At 42.6% G+C, this 22,476-nt stretch overlaps 1 protein-coding gene across 1 annotated transcript in view; it reads left to right on the top strand.

Moving 5' to 3' along the window:
* Positions 1–22,476, top strand: part of LOC140368608 (SH3 and multiple ankyrin repeat domains protein 1-like) — a 35,848-nt gene that overhangs the window by 12,417 nt on the left and 955 nt on the right. The window contains exons 3-28 of the mRNA XM_072455574.1: positions 2,009–2,212; positions 3,766–3,837; positions 3,918–4,026; positions 4,141–4,292; positions 4,363–4,530; positions 4,774–4,815; positions 5,605–5,721; positions 5,825–5,902; positions 5,966–6,032; positions 6,217–6,392; positions 6,474–6,604; positions 6,863–7,002; positions 7,119–7,232; positions 7,846–7,924; positions 13,472–13,554; positions 13,634–13,758; positions 14,667–14,802; positions 14,986–15,066; positions 15,212–15,220; positions 15,478–15,504; positions 15,591–15,647; positions 15,904–16,025; positions 16,553–16,679; positions 16,761–19,893; positions 20,277–21,173; positions 21,385–22,077. Of these exons, the coding sequence (XP_072311675.1) occupies positions 2,009–2,212; positions 3,766–3,837; positions 3,918–4,026; positions 4,141–4,292; positions 4,363–4,530; positions 4,774–4,815; positions 5,605–5,721; positions 5,825–5,902; positions 5,966–6,032; positions 6,217–6,392; positions 6,474–6,604; positions 6,863–7,002; positions 7,119–7,232; positions 7,846–7,924; positions 13,472–13,554; positions 13,634–13,758; positions 14,667–14,802; positions 14,986–15,066; positions 15,212–15,220; positions 15,478–15,504; positions 15,591–15,647; positions 15,904–16,025; positions 16,553–16,679; positions 16,761–19,893; positions 20,277–21,173; positions 21,385–21,433 (6,495 nt within the window). The 3' untranslated portion in view covers positions 21,434–22,077. The remainder of the gene's footprint in view (positions 1–2,008; positions 2,213–3,765; positions 3,838–3,917; positions 4,027–4,140; positions 4,293–4,362; positions 4,531–4,773; positions 4,816–5,604; positions 5,722–5,824; positions 5,903–5,965; positions 6,033–6,216; positions 6,393–6,473; positions 6,605–6,862; positions 7,003–7,118; positions 7,233–7,845; positions 7,925–13,471; positions 13,555–13,633; positions 13,759–14,666; positions 14,803–14,985; positions 15,067–15,211; positions 15,221–15,477; positions 15,505–15,590; positions 15,648–15,903; positions 16,026–16,552; positions 16,680–16,760; positions 19,894–20,276; positions 21,174–21,384; positions 22,078–22,476) is intronic.

Here is a 22,476-nt window from a genome sequence, read left to right as displayed (position 1 = left end):
AAAATGGAAACTAAGGCTCAGTTAATGCCCCTCTTATTACTGCTGGAGTTGTCACATGTTTATTGTTCTAAAAATGTTTTGATGGATTATTGCACCTCAGGCAACTATTCTCCCAAACTTTCCCACTTTTGCAGCCACTTCGTATTCAAGCAAAAACTAAAAAAGGGCTCTTTCTTTTTTCTCTAACTAAGGGACAACTGCAAACCCCAGCAGTCATCTTATGAGTTGTAATTTTTGCACATGAGAGATGAGGACAAAATTACACATGTTGTGGACACTACACCAGTGTTGAGTGCAAACAGATTTGGTAACAACACTCTAATGTTGAGCTGTGGGTCGTGTCAGTATTACTAGTTTACAAAACCAATTCACACGCTTTGCTGAACTGTCAGCAAGTGGGAGTCTGTCACTGGTCTTCTTCAGGTCTGTGTGTATCCAGGTGTGAATGAGCCCCCCAGTGTAAGCCCTCCTCCATAGTTCTCCCCATTTAAACTCCCTGAACATGCCAACTGTTCTACATGTCAGCTAATCTGCCCTCAATATAACAGTAATTGCTAATTATCTAATAGTTTTTTAATGAGTTTGGGGACAGGCGCGAAGATAGAAGGAAATATATGCAAGAAATTATACTCTTGTATACATAATTTTCTGCTCTGAAAACTGCAGAGGAACAATTTTGAGACATAAGCAGGTTAAAGTGAGCAGGGTGCGTGTTTAGGGAGGGGGTGAATAAGCAAAAAGAATATGTATGCATCTGCAAAAGCCTGTAGTGTAAAGTACATGAGCAGACATTTGTCTATGTCCAAACTCTATGATCAAATACTGGATTACTTCAATACTTCCATATGGAGCCTAAGACAAGTACTGCCTGATCATGTGGTGTACCTTCCAGGGACCGCTGAGAAATCACTACGGCAACGGCTGCCTGCCTCTTCTAATGAACTGGTTGCCATGCCAATACAGTCGGCTACACAATCAAATAGTGCATCCTATAGGGAGGCAGTGAGGAGAGGGGTGGAGTGCACAGGAGGCACAGGAGTGTGCTGAGCTCTGCAATTTTACTCGCAGATTGCTGAAATGGAACAATACATTTCATTCAGAGCTTTTGTCCTGCAGCATTACATTGTACAAAGAAAATTACAAAAGTTATTGTATTCATGTACGATGTGGACAAATTACCGTGAAATTGTATTACCGGTACATCCATTATGTAGCTGGAAAAAAAATGACGACATTGTTCACAAAGCCTTAAGAAAATAAGCAAAGGGAAATATTTATTCCAGTGTGCACATTGTAGTTTTGCTTTCCACAGCTCAAGTGTGAACTGTGAGGAAAAGCTTGTGATCTCGACAACTCGAGTCAGTTCATCTTGACGAAAGTGTCATGTGATTAATTATTTACAGATCGTGCATTTATATTCTGCACACCATTTTGTCCTTGTGCACTCAACACCATATGGATATAAATTAAAAGTGCATATTTTAGTGAAAACAAAAAGTGACAATTAGAGCTAAGAACATTGCTAAAATTGGTTTGAGCTTAACAAGGTAAATTCTATTTAATGTGGTTAGCCAGAGCTCAAAAAGGACTCCTACATGTATGTGTAGTTTCTATAGTTGAATGACATTTTCAACACTATGTCATAAGAGTTTGTATTAGTTCTGATATACATAAACCATACTAAAAATATTCAGGTAAGATTTTGTTCTATTTATGTAATTTATTTCAGTTCACTTGTTCAAATGAGTATCTTGGTATACAGTTTTTGGCCACCCTAATAGTTTCACATGTGACAACGAGAAGTCATAATTGTATTTTCATAATGCCGAACTCTGAGAAAAAATATATTTCAGTGTGTCAGCTATAATTGATTTTAGATTTAGAGTTTTAAATACTGTACTAATTATTACATTCTTCTCTTTAATTGATACGTAACAAAATCATAAAAGTAAAGTAATATTTGCCATTGACCAGACATTATTAAATGTATCCCATGTCTGTGTTTCAGAGGTGTCTCCAGTTTGACCAGGACTGCACAGTGTGGAACGCCAAGCAGCAGATCATCGGTTCCCTCAGCGAGTCTCTGTGGGACGTCTACAACTACGGCCTGTTCCAGCCGGCCGGAGAGGGACGGGACGCCCGCTTTCTGGAGGAGGAGCGCCCACTCAGCCACTATGCTCAGACCTTTGAGAAGGGAGTGCCCTACCTTGAGGTATGGTGCTGCAGTTTACATATTCACGATTTAAATAAATGGTTGGTACTGGTTAAAGTGTTCTTGTAAGTGGTGAACTCCTTCTGGTGATATTCAAAGTCCTTTAGGGAGATTATAGAGCTTTTATAGTCCCAGTTTGGTAACGGAGTAGTCCTAATTTATACCTAGTTAAAATCTAGTTCAGATTTGATTTAGTTTAGTCCTATTTAGACCAGGTTGTTTGTTTGGTCCGAGTGCATTTAAGTTAGTGTTTAGTAGTATTTATTTTAAGGTGGTACAAAAGACAAATTTAATAGATAGTTTGTCGAGTAGGTTCATCAAATATCATCTATACATGACCTAAAAACTCTAAACACTAAACTACAATACCAAACTAGAAGGAGTTTATGTGAAAGTCTGATGAAGAGATGGTGCTGATTCTGTGGTATAGTTGTGTGACAGTGTCCTCTAGTGGATGAATTGTGTAAGTTCATGTTTGAAGGTGGAGCAGAAAGAGGATCGCAGTGAGATCCTGGCTTTGGACCAGATAGTTAAAATTCTTGCGTTTGCGCCTGAGGATATACCGCTCAGTGAAGAGGCCTTGTAAAGTAGAGCGGCCATGAAGCCACATCTGTCTCACATCAAATGTATTTATAACATTGCATCAGGTTTCATTTGCCATTTTCAAGAGCCACTTGCCAAAATTCCACAATCTCCTCTATGTTTTACACACTCTATATGTGAAGTCATATTTGTCCTGTCGACACTAGCTAGCTGAAGTGTATTACCAACTATAATCCAATTATCCAGTGCCAAATTCACTTTAATTATGTGTATAAGTTAATCAATCAACCAATATTACCAATAACCAACTCTGTTTATCCCCGGGTAATTTAGGCACTTTAAATATTATTTAATACTCTGTTTTGTAATGGTGATTGTACATGTTCATAATAATTGTGAAAGAAAACATATCATATTAGACAATAACAACATTAAATGTAATTTATTTCTATAATATGGGCATTTTGTTATCCCTATGGAAATACACTTAAATGTGCCATTAAATGTGCCATTACAATTAAATTAGTACAATAACTTTTTCATATTTAGTTTTTTTTTATATATCAAAAATATTACTATTGACATAAAGCTGTCCGGTAGGCTTATTTGGCTATCTTCATCATGCAAATATATCATTTTAAATCAAGCCTTTCCCCAAAACAGAGAAAGTGTGGCTTTATAACTGAGAGAACAAAGTGGTGGAGCTGTTCCAGTGATAATGAGTGGGAGACTAAATCTGTTCAAACACTCATAGACTTTAGTTATCTGAATAATCATCTCTTTAGCCATGATGCAAAGACTCTATGTGCTGTGGGGAGTTGTTTGTGAAAGCCAGGATTACATGCTTTTAAAAAAACATTATCAATTTAATTTCAAATCATTGCTGTACTGTTGCAGTTTAAAAACGTTGGCGTTTATTCCCTTTGCAGAAGCATTAAACAGATTGAAAGTATTCAGCTGTTCACAGGTCTGTTCAGACACATTTATTCTCCACTGTTTTTGCTTCTCAGTTTCGGTACAAAACCAGAGTATACAAACAGACCAATCTGGATGAAAAAGCACTCGCCAAGCTCTCCACAAAGGTACTTTTTTTTTTTTTTTTATCAAATTCTTCTGCATTGTTGTTAAATAAATCATTTAACCTCACTATTTTTACTATTAGGCAAGTCTCAAGAAATTTCTTGATTACATTCAAACTGGAGCAGTTGAGAAACTAGCTAAAGTCCTTGAAAAAGGTCTTGACCCAAATTTCCATGATTCTGACAGTGGAGGTAAGGTCATGAGTGGTTTGTTTTGGCTTTCTATATCACAATGTATTTGGTGCAAATTACATATATGGCCCTGGATAATGTCAGAATGACCTACTTAATGCCTTTGTTGGTCAGAGACGCCCCTCTCTGTGGCCATGCAGGCTGGTCTGTCTGTGGAGGGGGTAAGGGCGCTGGTGCAGGGGGGCGCACACCATGACTTTAGGACCAGAGATGGGCTGACTCCAGTGCACAAGGCAGTCAGAGCACACAATCACACCGGACTGCTCGTAAGTAGTAACATAAATACCGACAACATAAGTTTTGGTCACATTTAAGATGCATTATTCGTCCTTGTAGTCTCTGCTGTCACTGGGGGCCTCTCCAAACTACAAGGATCGCTGTGACCTGACCCCGCTTTACCACACTGTGCTGACAGGGGGCGACACCTCGTGCTGTGAGACCCTGCTCTACTACAGGGCAAAGCTGGGTACCAGGGATGAGAATGGGTGGGACGAATCACATCAGGTACTTCAAAACAAAGAAACAAACACACACACACACACACACACACACACACACAAAATATAGAATTGAAGAATATATCTACTGCCCTGTCTCATTTTCATCCGTCCAATAAACTTTGTATGTCTTAAAGCAATGCTCCATTACCAACTCTTATCTCTGTCTGGTTAATACACTATATTACAGAACAGAGATTTAGCTACAGGAACTGTCACCTTTTCACTCAACCGTTCTCTCTTTCCATAGCACAGGGATGAAGAGGAGTTTGGAATGGAAGAAATACACAAGGTACACGTCATCCCTCCATCTCCGTCATTCACACCTAATGAAATAGTTCAGAAAGAAACACCACATATAGTGTAGTCTTTGGTGGCATTGCCTCCCTTACAGTGCGTACATGTGGTGATTAAGCCGTGCGCATTGTGGTTGTCATGGTGTTTTATTTTGGTGTGACTGCGCTCTGGGTGTCTGTGTCTTTACTTAGTTCACGTGTTGTGATATTTCCATCCCTGCAGCAAAAGATGAAGGAAATCTCATGCTTGTGTTTCATCGCGGTGCCGGGAAACCAACGTGGCCTAATCGATGTGTGCAAAATTGATTTGTTGTGTGTTTTACGACGATTTTATGATCATACTGGTATTAAATGGTGCAGTCACAGGGAAAAGTAGCACAGAGGAGATTTCAACATGATTTATTTTGCTATTCTTATTAGCGTAATCATGAGCAGTCCCAAATGAGGTTCTAATCCAGTGCAAGACAGACAAACAAATTTAATGGTTAGGCATTATTATACTCTACTATTCACTATTCCTCTGAAGCTTTCCCCAATCCAGAATCCCGTGTGAAATATGAATGAATGTGAGGGATATTGTTTGTCAGCGTTGACCCTAACTTTAACTGGCCATTGTCCTGAGTCTACCTCACTTCAATCCCTTAGTTGCTAGAATACAATAACTGTTGTGTGTAGTAATTGATCAAACTTCACAAATTTGACAGATAACATTGTAATCTGTGCCACTTCCTGCACATTTGTGACCTAATTCTATTCCTAATCATATTATTTTGATATTGTGGAAGGCTTGTCAGAACGGCTTTGCCCAGCACTTGGAGCATCTGCTGTTTTATGGAGCAGACACCACTTCTCAAAATGCCTCAGGGAATACAGCTCTTCACATCTCAGCCCTCTACAATAAGGCGAGTATGAAAAACAAGTGCTATGTAATAAACCAGCAGCAATAATCATTATTACTACTTTTTTATGTTACAAAATCTGTCTGTGTTTCTCTGGGGCTTGTAGGAGAGCTGTGTACGGGTTCTTCTGTACAGAGGAGCAGATAAAGAGGCCAAAAACAAGCACGGCCAAACACCTTTTCAGGTAATAATGTGTTTAATCAAAAATGTGTTATTTGAAAATAGATGGTTAAGTTTTGCTTTTCAGTTGGCAGTTATGTCCGGACACTTTGAACTCGGGGAACTCGTCAAAAACCATAAAGATACAGATGTAGGTATGTTTTTTAGTGTTTTTAAAATGGAGTAAGTGAAGCATTTATGGTTGATTTATTCTGCAGACTGTAACTGGTCAAGAGAGATATATTTTGTATGGATTCCAGGATTTTCATTCATTTTCATTTAGTATTCTAAGGTTGTTCTCTAGCCAAAGTTTCTGAATAGTTCCTCCTCTTTTCTTAGTGCCATTTCTGGAGTCACCTAAGTATGTTCCCAAACGCAGAGAGAGCTCCCACACCCTCCCTCTGCCGGGACTACACAACCACCCCCTTCTGCGAGCCAACAGTGACAACACCGTGACCCAGTCGGACCCCATACCCCCGCAAAACAAGCCCACCAACAATCCCAACCCTGGACAGGTACAGACTCTCAGGTGATGGTCCGGTGCGGTAACTTCAACATATCATTCAAGTTTATAGTGTGTCACGTTGTTGGAGTAGGGTCAGCGCAGAGGGTCAGTGAGCATGAGGAGCTCCAGCAGTCCCAGAACTCGACACAGGTCCCCATCCCGAGGGCGAGGGGGGCAGAGTGATACGGAGGAGAGGCACAGACAACCACGCGGAAGACAGGGGTAAATAGATAGTGATGTTTGTTTGTTTTATCAATGTTTCCATCTCGTACAGTGAAAACCAAAGCTAAAACATGCGTTATGATTTTGTACTGCCATTTAGTTCATGTTTACAATACAATCAGCTAACATACTTTACGCTTTATGCCCAGAATAACAGACCGACACGCCCAAATGTCAAAGTTAAATGAGCATTTTTAGCAATCATTGCCGATGCTCTTACTATCAAAAGTTTGACAGATTTTTATTTTTTTTGTGCAGAGCGCCATCAGCAGGCAGCGGGGGAGGCCAGGTGAAGCGTATGTACAGCGCAGTACCAGGACGCGTGTATGTGGCCACCAAATCCTACTCTGCCAGTGGAGACAGGGAGATCTCAATCAGCAAAGGGGACAAAGTCAAAGGTGAAAATTCTACTACGAACAATATTTTTAACTTGGTACCAATACAAATCAAAATATATGTCTTTTGTGCATATCAAAGCTTTCTCTGCTCTTATCTGTATGTATTTCTGCTGTAGTGCTAAGCATAGGTGAGGGCGGGTACTGGGAGGGCACAGTGAAAGGTCGCACTGGATGGTTTCCCTCTGACTGTGTGGAAGAAGTGGCAGCTCTCAGCAAGGACAATCGATCTGGTGAGTCTCAGTCGCAGGCTTCAGTGTGTCAATGTAAGCCATTCTTTGTTATGGGAAGGTTTTTAAATACTTTCAGGAGTTGTCCATGGTAGTAAAAGTTTCAAAGTCATCTGGATAATTGTTTTTTTAATCGAGATGCTATCATCCAAAAGCCATTTTCAGTCCAGATTAAAATGACTCAAATCAAGAGTAAAATTATATGTTACATCCAACACAGGCAAAATTTCAATGTTTGAATTGTGAATTGTGTGTGTCTAGTTTATTCAAACAGATATCTTATTTTATTTCAATTCAAATTAGACATTGCATAAATGATTCACTGTGCCCATAAGGACATTGCACATACAGTACGTGACAGTGGTCTCTATGAGTAATAGGGTGCATTCTCCCTGAGGCTGGATGTCTCCTTTAAATCGCAGTAGCAACAGACACACTGATGTTAACAGGAGCAGCTGACAGAGGCACTTCAACTTTCCTCTTCTCAGATCAGTGAGCCATACACTGAGCCATGTGTTGTAGCCACCTAGAAACACGGAGTAAATACTGCATATTTGATGTGTGATATAAAAAGACTACAGCAGAAAGGCACTGACACATGACTGTATATTTGCAGAGACACGCAGCGAGAAAGCGAAGAGGAAGCTTTTCCGTAACGTCACTGTGGGGGCTTATGATGGCACTGATGGGCCCAGGTAAGAAATATCCACAGTAATTATGAAGACAAAGTTGAATATCATAATCATATTTAAAGTGGTCCATGCAATTTTAGTGCATTGTCATGAAATTCTATTAGCCAATCATGACAGATGATTGGCTAATAGAATTTCACACAACCCCCTACATTTAAACTTGATACAAAGCCAGAAGCACTAACTATTTTCCAGTTTACCAGAAAGTACATCTTATTAAAACAAATACACCTTAAGTACATCAATACAATTATGAAATAAACCTCTCAGTCTTGAGAAAAAATACATCAAGAATATAGAAGATATGTTTGCGTAGGATACTTTTATTAACAGAATTATGTTAGAGCTTATGCATCAGATGTATTTGATGAGCCGTTATAGCCACCCAAAGCTCCAAAAATTATATGTGACAAAATCCCAGTGATTCACAAAACTTGCTTTGTGGAAAGATAACAAACCTTGCCTAAGTCATAAATAAATTTGACGAAAACCATAAGCATGAGCAGCTGGAGTTTACTTTGCAGCTATTGACGTCATTAGAATCAAGCCATTCTCTGAGCAGAGACGTTTAATTAGATAGTTTACACAATTTAGATGGGATTGCTGCAGTCGTTGCCAGAACAATTATCACAGTTACATACCTGAGCCAATGAAAACACAGTAAATGGCCAAAGTAGTCACATCATCATTCATTCAGTGTGTAACAGCAATATTGGGTAACACATGGAAACTCTTTGTTTTCAAAACTGTGCTCTCAACAAAGTGGCCTGCTCTGCTGAAGGATTTTCATTTACTAAGGTTCAGCAAAATCAGATGTGGTCATCGAAGACGCAGAGGACACAGTCATGAACTTAGGCGGTGTCCACTTCTGATAACATCATGAAAAACAAGTCGTGACAGGGGACAGCTAAGATCAACAGTGAACTAGAGATTCCAAACCAGATGTAGATATCGTTATGCATTTAATCTTTCACCCAGTGCATGCTGGGATGTTGCAAAGGCATTTACAACTTGTATAAGGCTAATAAAGTCAGTATTAAACTGCGCAGTCGTTGGGAGAATATATTTGTAGCTGTGATTTGCCACATGAGTGTAGGCAGCTGCTGAGTTTATTATTGTAATGGGAACCTGCGAGGCCAGTCAAGGTGATTGAAATAGTTGACACTCTGTTGTTTGGCAACAGGAGCTCCATCACAATGGCATGTGTGTTTGACCCCTGTATCTCCATACTGCGTGTACTATGGGAAAAAAATAAATAAATAAAAAAAAACAGAAAAAGCAACAAGACATCAATTGAAAACAAGTGTTGAGTTTATTATTGCGTTGCTATGTTGTGTTTTTTCTTTTTTCTTTTTTCATATGTATTCCGCTTGAAATTGCTGGCCAGGCATCAGAAGTCCAGCTGCTACAAACCCAAGAATATGATGATCCTATTATAAACATTATAACAGAGCTCATATGGAGAACAGATACAGAGCACAGTGAAGGGACAGTGTAATGTTAAAGCTGTTTGGAGTAACACTACTCCATGTTATCACTCATTGGAATACTTGGAATACACTTACGACATAATGTGTTTCCCATTTACATCTACCAGAAACTAAATGCAACATTTTGTTGCATCTCTGGCCCATATAAGAAAAGACTACACTATGGGTCCGTGAAAGTACAACATATTTTTTCTTCTTAGGGCAGGTCACTGTAGCATTGTTATTGCATGATAATTCTATAATTCTTCTATAGATTTTACAATTACAAAACAAAACATCATACAGTAACTTTATACTCTAGGTCCATATATGATATTGTGAGATAATTTCTCCTTGCCGCCTCTGCAGCTGGATGTGTCTCTTAGTAAGAACATACTGTGATGAGTCATGACTACAGCACAAGTTCCAATTAGTTCCTTGGGCTAATGTAGAGGACTTGCCAACCTGTCTTGAAGGTCACAGTTTCCCATACGTCATACATTTGTCATTCAGAAAACACAGCCCTTTAACTCACCCTGACTTATTTTTTAAATGAATGCAGAGGCAGCCCGTGGTCCTGATACATATGTGGAGGGAGCTGGTAATTGCAGCCACATGGTGAAGTGGAGAGGTGCTCCATTACACTGTGATCCGGACCATGTTCCCCCTCTCTATGGCTCCTCGCTCAGGAGAATGTCAATGACTGTTGTAGAGCTGCGTGTTCACTCGAGGGGCGCTGACAGCTCTGGGAACAGGGACCTACAGGCACATTTAGTGCACCATAAAAACAGTCCTTTACAGATTTACCTGTTTAGCTTTATATTTTTTTTCATTTCACTAACATATGGATCGTCTACTTTCCCTGATATTGATTGGCCTTAGTAGATGCTGGCAGTATTGCCAATACTGAGCCTTGGCTTAGTGGATACAAAGTTTGCCTATGAACCTGGCGGTCAGCGGTTCAATCCTTGTTCCTATTATTATTTGTTTGTTAATTTCTTTATTTGGTTAGGGCAGTGCACGTTAATGAACATACATGCAGTACATGGTGATTTTTGGAGCAGATTATCAGCCTTGCTTTTCCCAGTCCACCCCAGGGCAGCTGTGGCTACAGGAGCAGCTTATGACCATCATGTGTACAGAGTGAATTATTAATGACTTCTGTATTTTGGATCGTTGTCAAGCTTGTAATGTGCAATGAAAATTCACTTACCCCCTATTTGATTGTAAGGATGTTATAATATTTTAAAGTTTATTTGATCCAATTACTGTGAGAGGAAACATCACATTCAAAAAAATATTTAAAATGATTGTTTTAGTTCTAATGATTTTATTGAAACTTATTATTGTTATTGATTAACCGAATAGCAAATAATATTGATAGTCCCCATCTTGACTTTTGCTCTTCACCCATCCCCCCACTGCGTTCCCAACCTGCACCTTGCTCTCTCCATCTCCCCTTGTCCCCCCCGTGTTGTGATAACCACTGGGAATTGTCCTCTTTAGCTCCACATTGTCTTCCTTGGTCTCTCTCTCTCCTGTGTGAGGCTGAGCTGTAGATAGGACGAGCAAGGAGGGGGAGGTTGTGCGACGCTGGTGTGAGGAGCGCACTGTAGAGAGAGAGAGGAGAAAAGGGGGGGCTCGCGGCAATGGGGGGATGCGGAGAGCGAGATTTCTCTCTCTCCCTCTCTTCTTCGTGGCCGTCACTGGGCCCCAGAAACAGGAGCGTGTGGTACATTTACAGGTAGCGGGCTGTTTCCTCATTCATTGGCTGGCTATGGATGTGAGGAGAGGACAATGGAGAGAGGGGAGAGGTAGATGTTGCTACTGACAGGCCGTGCCTTTTCAAAGACAGTCTAATAAGCTATGTGTTGTGTGTCTGTGCGTGTACAAGGATGCCTGATTGTCTATTCCCTCCCTGCATGTTTTATCAATGTGGCGACCATTGACGAGAGACTGCAGCATGTTTAGTTCTTTTGCATGTCTTTTGTCCCTCTTGTGTGCATGTGTGCGTCCCTGTGTGTGTTAGCGACGGCTCATATTGATGCATTTCAGTCAGACAGTGTGGGTGTATTTCATTGTCTTTGAGTCATGATTTCTCTAAGCACATCATATTCATTCATCACTTTCCCGTTTATAGTCTGTCTGTACTTCCAACCAACCCATGTCCACATTGATATGTTATTATGAGCCGTTTTACCTGCACTGGGGGGATAAAAGTGAGAGGGGGGTGTGCGGTGTTGCCGGTGGTTGGGTTTGCGTGTGCGTCCATTCTGAAAAGAACATAGACATTTCACATATAAGCTGTATACGTCATATTGCTCGACTGTTGAGGGAGTGTCTCTTCTGAAAATACAGCTATACATATCTCTGCTGCTTGTTTTTTCATGTCCATAGTTACCCGCCAGTGGATCACTTGTGGAGTCCTCATACAGGCACCCAAAAGCAGGTGGATGTTAAAATGCTTCTAATCTCTTGTAATTGTGTTAAGTGGAGAGGATGACTCAGGAGTGTAGTCCATTGCAGGCAGAACATAATGACCCACCTCCGGGAGAGGTAGACCCAAAGCTGACCGGCCCACTGGAGCGTCCACCCACTGCATGTTACTTTGATCCTCTGAGAAGGAAGGCATGATGTGAGGACAGGGTGAGAGAAAAGAGGAGTGAGGTGTGAGGAGCAGATGGGTGGAAGGCGGCCGTGCGTTGGCGAAACAGTTAACATTGATGGAGAACACATAAGGGATGGCCCTCAGTAGGGGAAATTAGTGATCGCCTGCTGGGTGCTAAAGTTATGGCTTGGTGTTGAAGTCTGGGACTCGAGGCCTATGGCTCATGACTCCACTGCGCCTCCAGGGCTCACATGTTGCTGCATTACTGTACTGAGCTAACTTTTTAGACCACTTCTTAAAATGATTCATTGATAGAGTACACTTTCTTCCCACTTTCTTGGCTTCTTTTTACAGGATATCACCGCAACTATCTTCAAATTGGCATGATGTGATTTGCATACTCATTTGTTATACAGTGAAAGGTATTCCTGACAATTAAACTACTGATAAAAGGAGGACATACTGTAGACATATGACCTTTTGTGGCTACATTCATCGCTAGACTAATTAAAATGTCCAGATCCACATTCTGCCAAAGCAGTCGGATAACTATTAGCCCAGCTTTTTATGTGTAAATGTCTTTGTGTTTCTCAGAGATGGAATGTATAGCACCGCAGTTTGTCTCTTGAGTGTAGGAGGCATTTAACTCGCAGCTAAATAGAGTGTTATGCATATTATGAAGAAACCCGCCTGAAGTTCCAAATAAAAAAAATGATTAGCATTGGAAATTACTTCCTATAATGTTTGTTGCTAGCTCCATTGTTTTGGCAGCAGACCTCTGTAACAAACAACTCCCGTTCAGCTCTTTTGTTACTTCAAATCCTTTTTTTTTTGTTGTGAAGTCACTTAGAGTTAAACGACCGAGTGCCAGATAATGCAGAAATGATCTGCCTCTAAAGAAATAGCAGCAATTCCTCTTACATCATCCATCTCTTGTTGAGCCGTGGGTTTCACTGGAAGAACAAGGGGGAATTGATATTGTTGGAAACACTTGCCCAGAAATGATTCATGAGATGTGGCAGCGTGGAGTGCATTTGACCACCCGTGTGCAGTGTATTACAGAGAGCTTGGTCAAAAGTCCCAGACATGGTAATATAATAATGGGATAATGGCAAAACTACACCACAAGTCTCATCCAGTCTGTCTGTCTTCCCAGCTCCCAGAATGGTCTGGATATAGATTATTGTCTTGAAATGCCTAATTAGAAGTGTCACATTATGAGAGATCATATTATGGATGCCAAACATAGTTCTAAGTGCAAAGGTTTTCATTATTTGTGTACTGCATATTCCTGCTGATCCAGTGTCTGGCTCTTCAAAATGCATTAACCCTCAAATACACATTTCTTCAACAAAAACTAACATCATCTCTTTGTATGTATTCCTCATCCAACCTTCCCGTTTGCTGCACTGAAAGTATAATGTGAGGCAGTATGTCTGAAATAGATGCTTTTTTCTCTTGCCTTTCTCTAAGTGACTACATCATTAAGGAGAAGACAGTGCTGCTACAGAAGAAAGACAATGAGGGTTTTGGCTTTGTGCTGCGAGGCGCCAAGGGTAAGTTTGTGATCAGATTCTGCCCACATAATATTTGATAAATATGCTGTTTTCCTTAACACCCTTTAACCTCCTGCAGCCCAGACTCCCATAGAGGAGTTCACCCCCACCCCAGCATTCCCTGCACTTCAGTACCTGGAGTCCGTCGATGAGGGGGGCGTGGCCTGGAGGGCCGGCCTTAGGATGGGGGATTTCCTCATCGAGGTAGGGACCATGTTTCATGGCACCTAATCAGAGGTTCCCATGGTACATTACAGTTAATTATGAGTTTTGTCTGTTTACTCAGCATTTGGTTCAGTCTTAGCACATTATGCAATGTTTCCAAAGCTTTAAACACAAGCCTATATATACAAAAAGGAAAGTTTTCCACCGAAAAACTGTTTAATCTAAAAAGTGTGGTCAGCACTGATTAGCAATGCTATATTTGAACTGCACAGCATACTGTTTCTTGACGTCAAAACAATTGGAGATGGGCTCTCATTGTGGTACAAATCCAAATCCAAACTGTCAGTGAAAGATATTTAGTTGTAGTCATGTGACTCTAAAATGTGATATCACAAGATTTAGAATAAATAATCTGTCAAATATTTTATTGCGATTTTAAAGATTCAAGTGAATTGTATGCTGCTCTTCCAGTTTGTTTATACATAAAGCATGATGTCAGAGGCACGGCTTAAAATTGCCATATTTGTTACACTTGTATGTGTGTATAAAGGCAAATTTAATCAGTGCATAATTTAGTTTCATAGTTCATTTTGTTCTTGAGGAAAAGGGAAAAGGGTGCTGCGTAGGCTACACAGCCACAGCCACTTAATATTACTGTAATCACAGAGCCTTATCGGTGCCAAAAAACAGTTTTTTTGTCCCTTTACTAATGTTTTTTTTAAATGTGCACCTCTTTTAAATACAACAAAATGCTAATTTATATGTTACATATTCAACCAGCAATGAGTCACTTTTGTGGCAGCTTTTTTAATCGCTCAGGAATGTCAGGTTTTTGGTTTTGGCATTGCTGAAGTTACTTCTGGATAGAAAGGGACCAAACATTTTTTGCAGCATGGAACGTTTGTGCTACAGTATAATGTTTCATAATGTTCTTGTATGGTGGTCAGGTGAACGGGCAGAATGTGGTCAAGGTCGGTCATAGGCAGGTGGTCAACATGATCCGACAGGGGGGAAACAGCCTGATGGTGAAGGTCGTCATGGTGGCACGAAACCCGGAGCTCGAAGATACCACCAAGAAACGAGGTACGAGTAAGATTGTCCTCACAATGTCTCCCACTTCCTGTTGCTATTATGCAACACACAGACTGCTTGTAAGTGGCTTTCTAAAAAGCTTGCTGGAGTGTGTTGTCATTGGTGACTGTATGTTTATATGAGCGTACTAAACATTACACTAAGACTGTATTTGGCCGGATTCCCTTTTGGCAGCACCACAGCAGACTAAGAGACTGACCCCTCCTGCCATCGCCCTGCGTTCCAAGTCCATGACATCAGAGCTGGAAGAAATGGGTAAGACGATAAAAGAGGCTTTAAGAAGAACTACAGCTATTCTCATTCTCATAAATAGCTAAATTGACCAATCAAACTTGCTCCAATTATAAATATGATTATAACGCACCTTTCTTTCTCCTTTAATCTTTCCAAATGTGTACAGTGGAAAAAGGTGTGGAAATGGTGGCATTGTGTCCCCTCGTTGTTTTTTATGTCCTTCATCACAGTCCCTGTCCACTCATCAGCCCTCATGCCATCACATGTGTCACGTGACCAGTATAGTGTATGTATTTATTCCATCCTTTCATTTGCTTTAGAGTATATATATATATATATATATATATATATATATATATATAAGCATGCTGCGGTGCATTGCACTTTGAGTCATACATTTGATTTCTATTTTTCAAATAATGCATGCAACAGCTGCCTCTCCATGGAAAAAGAAAGCAGGTGAATATCAGGTCTTATCATTGCACCCATCAGCCCACCAACATTAATTAAAATGACATCACTTGAAGCTCTTCCTCTTTTTGCAGAGTTTGAACCATCCCAGGGCCCTGATAAGAAGAGGACTGTCTATCAAATGGCACTTAGTAAGACAAATCTCTAAAAGCTAAAATTAAGGCTCAATACCAATTTTACCTTGTCTCGTTGGCCCCTTTGATGCATGCACTAGAGCAGCACCTGAGAAAATATTTAGTGTTATTGGAGTGCCACCAAATCTATACCTGGCTTTTTACCTCTCTTTTAAAAGGAAGTAATATGGCAAGAGGTGGGAATAGGAACAAGCTTGGGGCTTGTTGTGCTCACTTGAGTCATGCTGACCTCATAGTCCACTCTGTGTCATAGACAAGCTGGACGAAATCTTGGCTGCTGCCCAACACACGATTACACCGGACAACCAGGGACAGAGGGGTCACGGGGGCAAAAGGGACCGGGGCAAGACTATTGCTCCCAACACTCCCAACGAGGTACTCTTGACTTTTATAACTTTTAATCACAAAATAAAACCTTTTGTGATTCTGACTGTAGCAATGTTATGTTGACCATGTTTAGCTCCTATATCTTACAAAGAGAGAATAACTTTGTACTGCATTAACATGTATCTCAGATTAGTCATGATTTAGTGACTAATCCTGATGCACAAAGCATCTTGATCTTTAGATTTTTTTAGCCACTGCCCTTGCTAGTCATTACAGAGGATGATTGACAATAGCCCACCCACACCAGAACACTTGTTCGTGTGAGTCAGGTAGTGTCCATTCATCTTTAATCGCCTGCTGCCTAATGCATGACAAATGATGTGGCTAGATACATTTACACCTTTTTCATTTACACCAAATAGAAAAAATAAAATCACAGGTTTTTCTAAGATTTGTTTTAGAAAGACATTTATTCATGTGATGACGTCTGTTACCAACCCAGTGCCAGAATCCTAGGGTTGTACATTAAGTTAAATGTATGGATTTTGTTTGGTTATTCTGTTCTTTTTCTACAGCCAACCTATGAGCAGCAATCATCAATGAGTATGATGCAGGCTGGACCTGGTTATGTCTATAATCAAGCTCACTACCAGCCAGGACAGGGACCTCAACATGCAGTTATGATGCGGCAGAAATCCATTGGTAACCTCCACCATTTGAAATAGATATTTTGATACCATATTTGTATTTGTCTTGTTTGTCTTAACTGTTTTGTCTGTTTAGGTGCAATGGAGGAGGAACGTGGATTTCTTCACCCACCCGCTATGAAGCTATCCCGGAGCCTCTCTGTACCAGGGCCAGAGGAAATCCCCCCACCGCCAAACACATCCGCCCCAGAGCCGCCCCTATCTGCCGGCCCTTATATTGGCAGAGGCCCCGCCATGCCAATACCCCCAGTCTCCCAAGCCCACTACCAGCACCATCCACAGGCAGGACATCCCACTCAAGCAGGTTGGGACAGAGGAGGACCAGGGGGTGTAGTTCCCACTCTTCGAAGACAATCTGAAGGACTTGTCCGAGAGCAAGAAGCACCAAAAAGAGGCGGTGGGAAAATGGGCGGGTTGAGGCGAGGATACAGTAGTGCAACACCACCAACAAGTGCAAAGCCTAAACCCCAACCGGTGCCACAACACTCACAAATGGGGAGCAGAGAGCAGCCCGGGGTGGGGGGCAGAGGTGGGGCCAGGAGAGGGGGGCGTGGTGCTCTGATGAAGCAATCAAAAGTGGAGGATGGAATTCGACAGCATAGAGGGAAACCTGGAGCTCCTAAAGAGAAGAGTTCTATCCCAATACCTACTATAATTGTAAAAGCCCCCTCCACGAGCAGCAGTGGCCGTAGCAGTCAGGGAAGCAGCATGGAGGCAGAGCAATCTCAGGACGCTGAAGAACCCCCTTCCCCCTCTGTGGATAACACATCGGACAGTCCCAACAACAGCCTGCCCCAGCCACTCACCACATCGCCCCAACCACCAACATCCACTGCAACATCTTCATCAACCACTCCTACTGTTACACCCCAACAAAATGTCGAAAACCTGGACTACACATCTTCTTTTGGGACACCATATGGAGGTTTGGGAAGCGCTAGAGGGGGTGATGGGGCAGGAGCGCGCAAGGAGCGGGAACGATTCCGAGACATGAGGAGAAAAAGTGCTTCTTTTTTCCTGTCGTCTGAAGAGGATATCCAGGGAGAAGCGGGTGGAGGCGATGTAGGTGGACAGTACGGAACCAGGATTCAGCCTTTACATGGCTCTCAAATGGATGTGCCTATGCCTCGATTAAGGCCCTCAAAGTCTATTGATGAGGGTATGTTTTCTGGAGATAACTATGTCAACTACTCCAGTAGTATGCCCCCTGCTTTTGGTTTGCCAGAGTATTCTTCGCCGATCATCAGTCACGATGGCCAACCCAAGTCAGCTCCCTCAATGTATGGCCATCAGCCTGCTACTACGTTTATCCATCCACTGACTGGAAAAGTACTTGATCCATCATCGCCTCTTGGTCTTGCGTTAGCGGCCAGAGAAAGGGCCTTGAAAGATGACCGTAGGACACGACGTGATGATAGATATTTTGGCCGTCAGATGTCTACAGTTGGAGCGTTTCCCACTCCCATTCAAACTCCAACCCCTTCACTGTTTGCGACCCCTAGTCAGTCGACATATACTTCGCCAGTGTCAATGCATCTCACTTCACCTACAGCCACCACCTCTCCGGCATCACTCAGCCGGCCCCAGTCCCCGAGGATATTGCGTTTGGGTGGTGGAGAAAGGGTGGAGAAAGAAAAGGAAGGAGGACCACGAGAAGGTCTTAGAGTTCGCTTTTCGGAGGACAGAACCAGTCAGTATTCACCACAGTATTACCCTACCACAAAGGAGAGAGAGGTGTATGAAAATAGGCCTGTCTCAATGGTACAACCACCTCCGCCTCCGAGTCAACCAGCCCCATGCCGACCCTCATTTCTTCAATTTGACAGTTCTCACACCGGCTACATCCCTCAATACACGGTTCCTTCAGCCTCATCGCATGACAGTGCGGGCAGGGCTGTAGTAGGACAGTCTCAGGAAGGTCTAGGACTTATGGTTCTCCCTCCACCTGCTCCGTCGATAGATGTAGAGGACGAGTTTGTCTTTGTTGACCCATTACCCCCACCAATACAATTTGCCAACGGTAAGCATGAGAGGGGTTTACCACATCATGGACAAAATGCCACGGGTGTACACCATCCACCTCCTCCTCCTGCCAAAAACACCTCCCAGACGACTTCACAAGGTGACTCAACCACGTCCAGTTTAACCTCGTATGACAGCGAAGTGGCCACACTAACACAATCCGCCCTGTCGCCATCTTACCCCTCGCCTCAGATATTTCCACCTACAACCACAGCTGCTTCAAGCTCTGCTGCTGCTCCAACATCACTGCACAGACCCCAGCCTATGTCCCAGTCTCTGCCCTATTACAGTCAGTCCAATGACCCATCTCAGGGTGAACAAAGCTTGGCTCAAGACAGAGGTTCTGCTGCCCTCATTACCACCATGACATACGCAACTACAACTATGACTGCAACCACTGCAGCCACTACTACAACAACCTCCCCCACAACCTCTGACTACAGCATGGCAGGGCCGAAAGGGGGCATTGCCTCAGGAGGTAAAGCTGCTGACCACCCACATTATCCCAACACAATTCATAAGAGTGGCGAGTGGCAGGATGCAGTTGTTGACTCTGGTATAGAGGAGCTGGACAGTCACAGCAGTAGTGACCATCATTTGGAGATGCTTGGTTTGTCTGGACTACGGAGTGACAGAGGGGGGGCAGAGGGAGAAACCGAAAAGGTTTCTGAGAATCAGGATCTTTGCACAGCCTACTCAGGTGGGAAAACATTTGATGTGCTCAGTGCTAAACTGGCAAATCCTGCATTTCCAAAGATGACTCATTACAAGGAAGGGGGAGGGAGGGGTCCATCAGTTGCGCTACGGCGGCAGAATAGTACCAATCCTGCTCCATTGCAGCTGCACAGACAAGGCAATCCTGACGATCCTAGGTTTGATGGAGTTTTTACTGATTCAAGAGGTAAACAGGTCAGATCTAAAATGGAGGACGGCTTTGGAACAACTTTGGCAGCATGCTTAGAGAGGCCCATGGATACCCGGCAAGTGAGTTGGGTTGATCTGGAGGAGCATGAACATGAAAGGGTCCAGAGAGGAGCCATGGCCATGGATGGCCGCAGACTACACTCACCTCTGTCTGGAGTGAAGGCCAACATCATCAACGAGCTTAGCTCCAAGCTGCAGCAGATGGGCGGTATGAAGAGCATGGACGACTGGAGCCAGTCTATCAAGTCACCCACCATGAACAGGTTTGTATGGCTTGACATTAAGTAATTATAAAAAAAAGCAGTAGTATAATAGAGTTTGTTGAATCACGGCCTCAGTGAGGCTAGTATCTAGTCAGTGTAATACAGTGGTGTTAAAACCTAACTGTCACACTATGACAGTTCCACATGCTATAATAGCTATTTTCCCAGCGGAGTCCCCAAGGAGTTTGGTTAACTCCTCTGTGGTTGAAGCTGTAAATAACAAAAATATCACACTGAAAATACCCTATTCACCTGTCATTTCCCATTAATGTTTTGTGACAAAAGTTGCATCGACATTTTTTGTTGTTTGTTTTGTTGTTTGTTGTTAGTTTCAACTTCACTTATGTATTTTCTTTTAAGGTATACATATTTGTCTTTTTCAGATATTCTGCCGATTACTCTGATGCCTTCCACAGTCCTCCGACTGGTCGCTCCACATCACCTTTACCAACCTCGTCACCACAACACCGTCAGATTCTCACCCCCAACCTGGCTGCCTCCCCTGCCGTCTCCCCCTCGCCTCAAGTACCAGTGCAGCGTAACTGGACCCGCTCCCCATCACCACAGATCCCCACATCCCCGGTCCACTCTCACCCTCCACATTCTCCCACATTCTGTCCTTATCCCACATCACCAAAGCAACGCTCCAAAATGCGCAGGCAGACTTTTGATTTCCAGGGCAGCCCCACAAAAGAAATGCGATCATCAGTTTCTCGCCGCCGTGCCCCTAGTCCTCTTATCTACAATACAGAACAGCAAAACCCTGCTCCACCTAGGCCATCTTCACTTCCCATACTTCCCAGCACACCTGTTTACACTGGCCCCTTTGACTTCCCCGGCCCACTCACCCCTCCCTCCCCCAGCCTCCCTCTTGGAGATCCCTATCAGGCCTCAACATCACCAATGTACTCACCATCAGGGATGCATAGTCCAAACCCGCTGCTTGTTTCCCGCTCCTTATCTCCCACCCACTTTCTTTCTGGGGCATCTTCCCCTTTACACCTGCCCCCCAGCCCATCATGCCTCAACTTTCCCCACCTCACCCCACCACCACCAGCCAAACCCTTTGCTGTGAAGCCCCTGCCCTACTGGACCAAGTACGATGTAGCGGACTGGCTGACGTACCTGAACCTGGGTGAACACAGGGAGCGTTTTATGGACAATGAGATTGACGGGTCACATCTACCTTCACTAACTAAAGATGACTTCTTGGACCTGGGGGTGACGAGAGTGGGCCACCGCATGAACATCGAGCGGGCATTGAAGAAGCTCACAGACAGGTGAGGGAGGATGGATCAACTTTGGGACAAACATCTATAAAAATCACAAAGAAAGTACGGACTTCCCAACAGACTAGCTAGACCATCCCCTTTCTTTGTTTATCATAGTCATTTCTTTCTTTCTTTGCCGTATTTCCTATCCTACAATAACTTTGTTATCAACCTTTGACTCTATCTCATTCTTATGTATTGATTTAACCTCTCTCCCCAGGGTACCCAGTTCTCCCATGCATGTCACTTCTCCCCAGGACACAGACTGAGGGGGAATCTTTAAGGTGAATCAAAGGGAATTATTATTTTTATTAACATAGGCATACAGCGTCAAAGGATGTACCAGAGAAGAAAAGTGGACATCAACAAGAGTGAGGACAAAGGGCTGCTAATATGCCATACACTGAAAATGCAGTAATATATTTTGAGATATGAAATGTGTGTGTCAAATAGAACTTGGACACCATTTTGTGCTATCAAAACAAACTTATACATGAACTTCTATATTCACTAACAGATGGACTGCCACCATCTGCTGAAAGAAAACTCTTAAAGAGTTTAAGTTGCTGATTGAAATCCACCACTGACTCTCAACTTATTTGGCCTCTCAACTGTCGTGAAACAGTTGTTTTACGCCAAACATCTGTTTTGTAGCTTTAAGCACATCTGAGAATCAAATGGCTGTGTGCAATGGACTCATGGTCAAAATATGACAACAAAGATTCTGTTTGTAAATCATGGCTAAAATGATAAAAGAATCATATTATTATTCATAATATACCATATTGCTCAAATTAATGCTTCGGCTATGTATGTCTTTTGCCTTAGTATATCTATGTTCAATGGTATCTACAATCCACTTGTTTGTACTGTGCTGATTGCAATCACTGGTCAGGGTATTTTTACAATATATGTATAGAATTTTATGAGGCAAAGGCGGTTAGCGCTCTTGCCTCCCAAGAAGGAGATCATGGGTTCGATTCCCGGACCAGACCAATGTCACATGATCTCTCTGGGTGGAGTTTGCATGTTCTCCCCGTGTTACCGTGGGTTCTCTCCGGGTTCTCCGGCTCCTCCCACCGTCCAAAGACATGCATGTGTTAGGTAAAAATTGGTGACTCTAAATTGGCCCTAGTGAATGAATGTGAGAGTGAACTGTCTGTAATGTCTATGTCTCTGTGTTTGGCCCTGCGACAAGTTGGCCACTGTCCAGGGTGTACCCCGCCTAAGGCCCGAAGTCACTGGGATAGGCTCCAGTCACCCGCGACCCCAAAAGGGAACAAGCGGTAGAAAATGGATGGATGGATGGATG

The sequence above is a fragment of the Eucyclogobius newberryi genome, unplaced genomic scaffold (assembly GCF_026437365.1).
Source record: "Eucyclogobius newberryi isolate DKJ021-1_F unplaced genomic scaffold, fEucNew1.0.hap1 SCAF_20, whole genome shotgun sequence".
NCBI classification, from domain to species: Eukaryota; Metazoa; Chordata; class Actinopteri; order Gobiiformes; family Gobiidae; genus Eucyclogobius; species Eucyclogobius newberryi.
The sequence above is the reverse complement of the archived record's forward strand: the minus strand, read 5'-3'. Positions and strand labels throughout refer to the sequence as shown.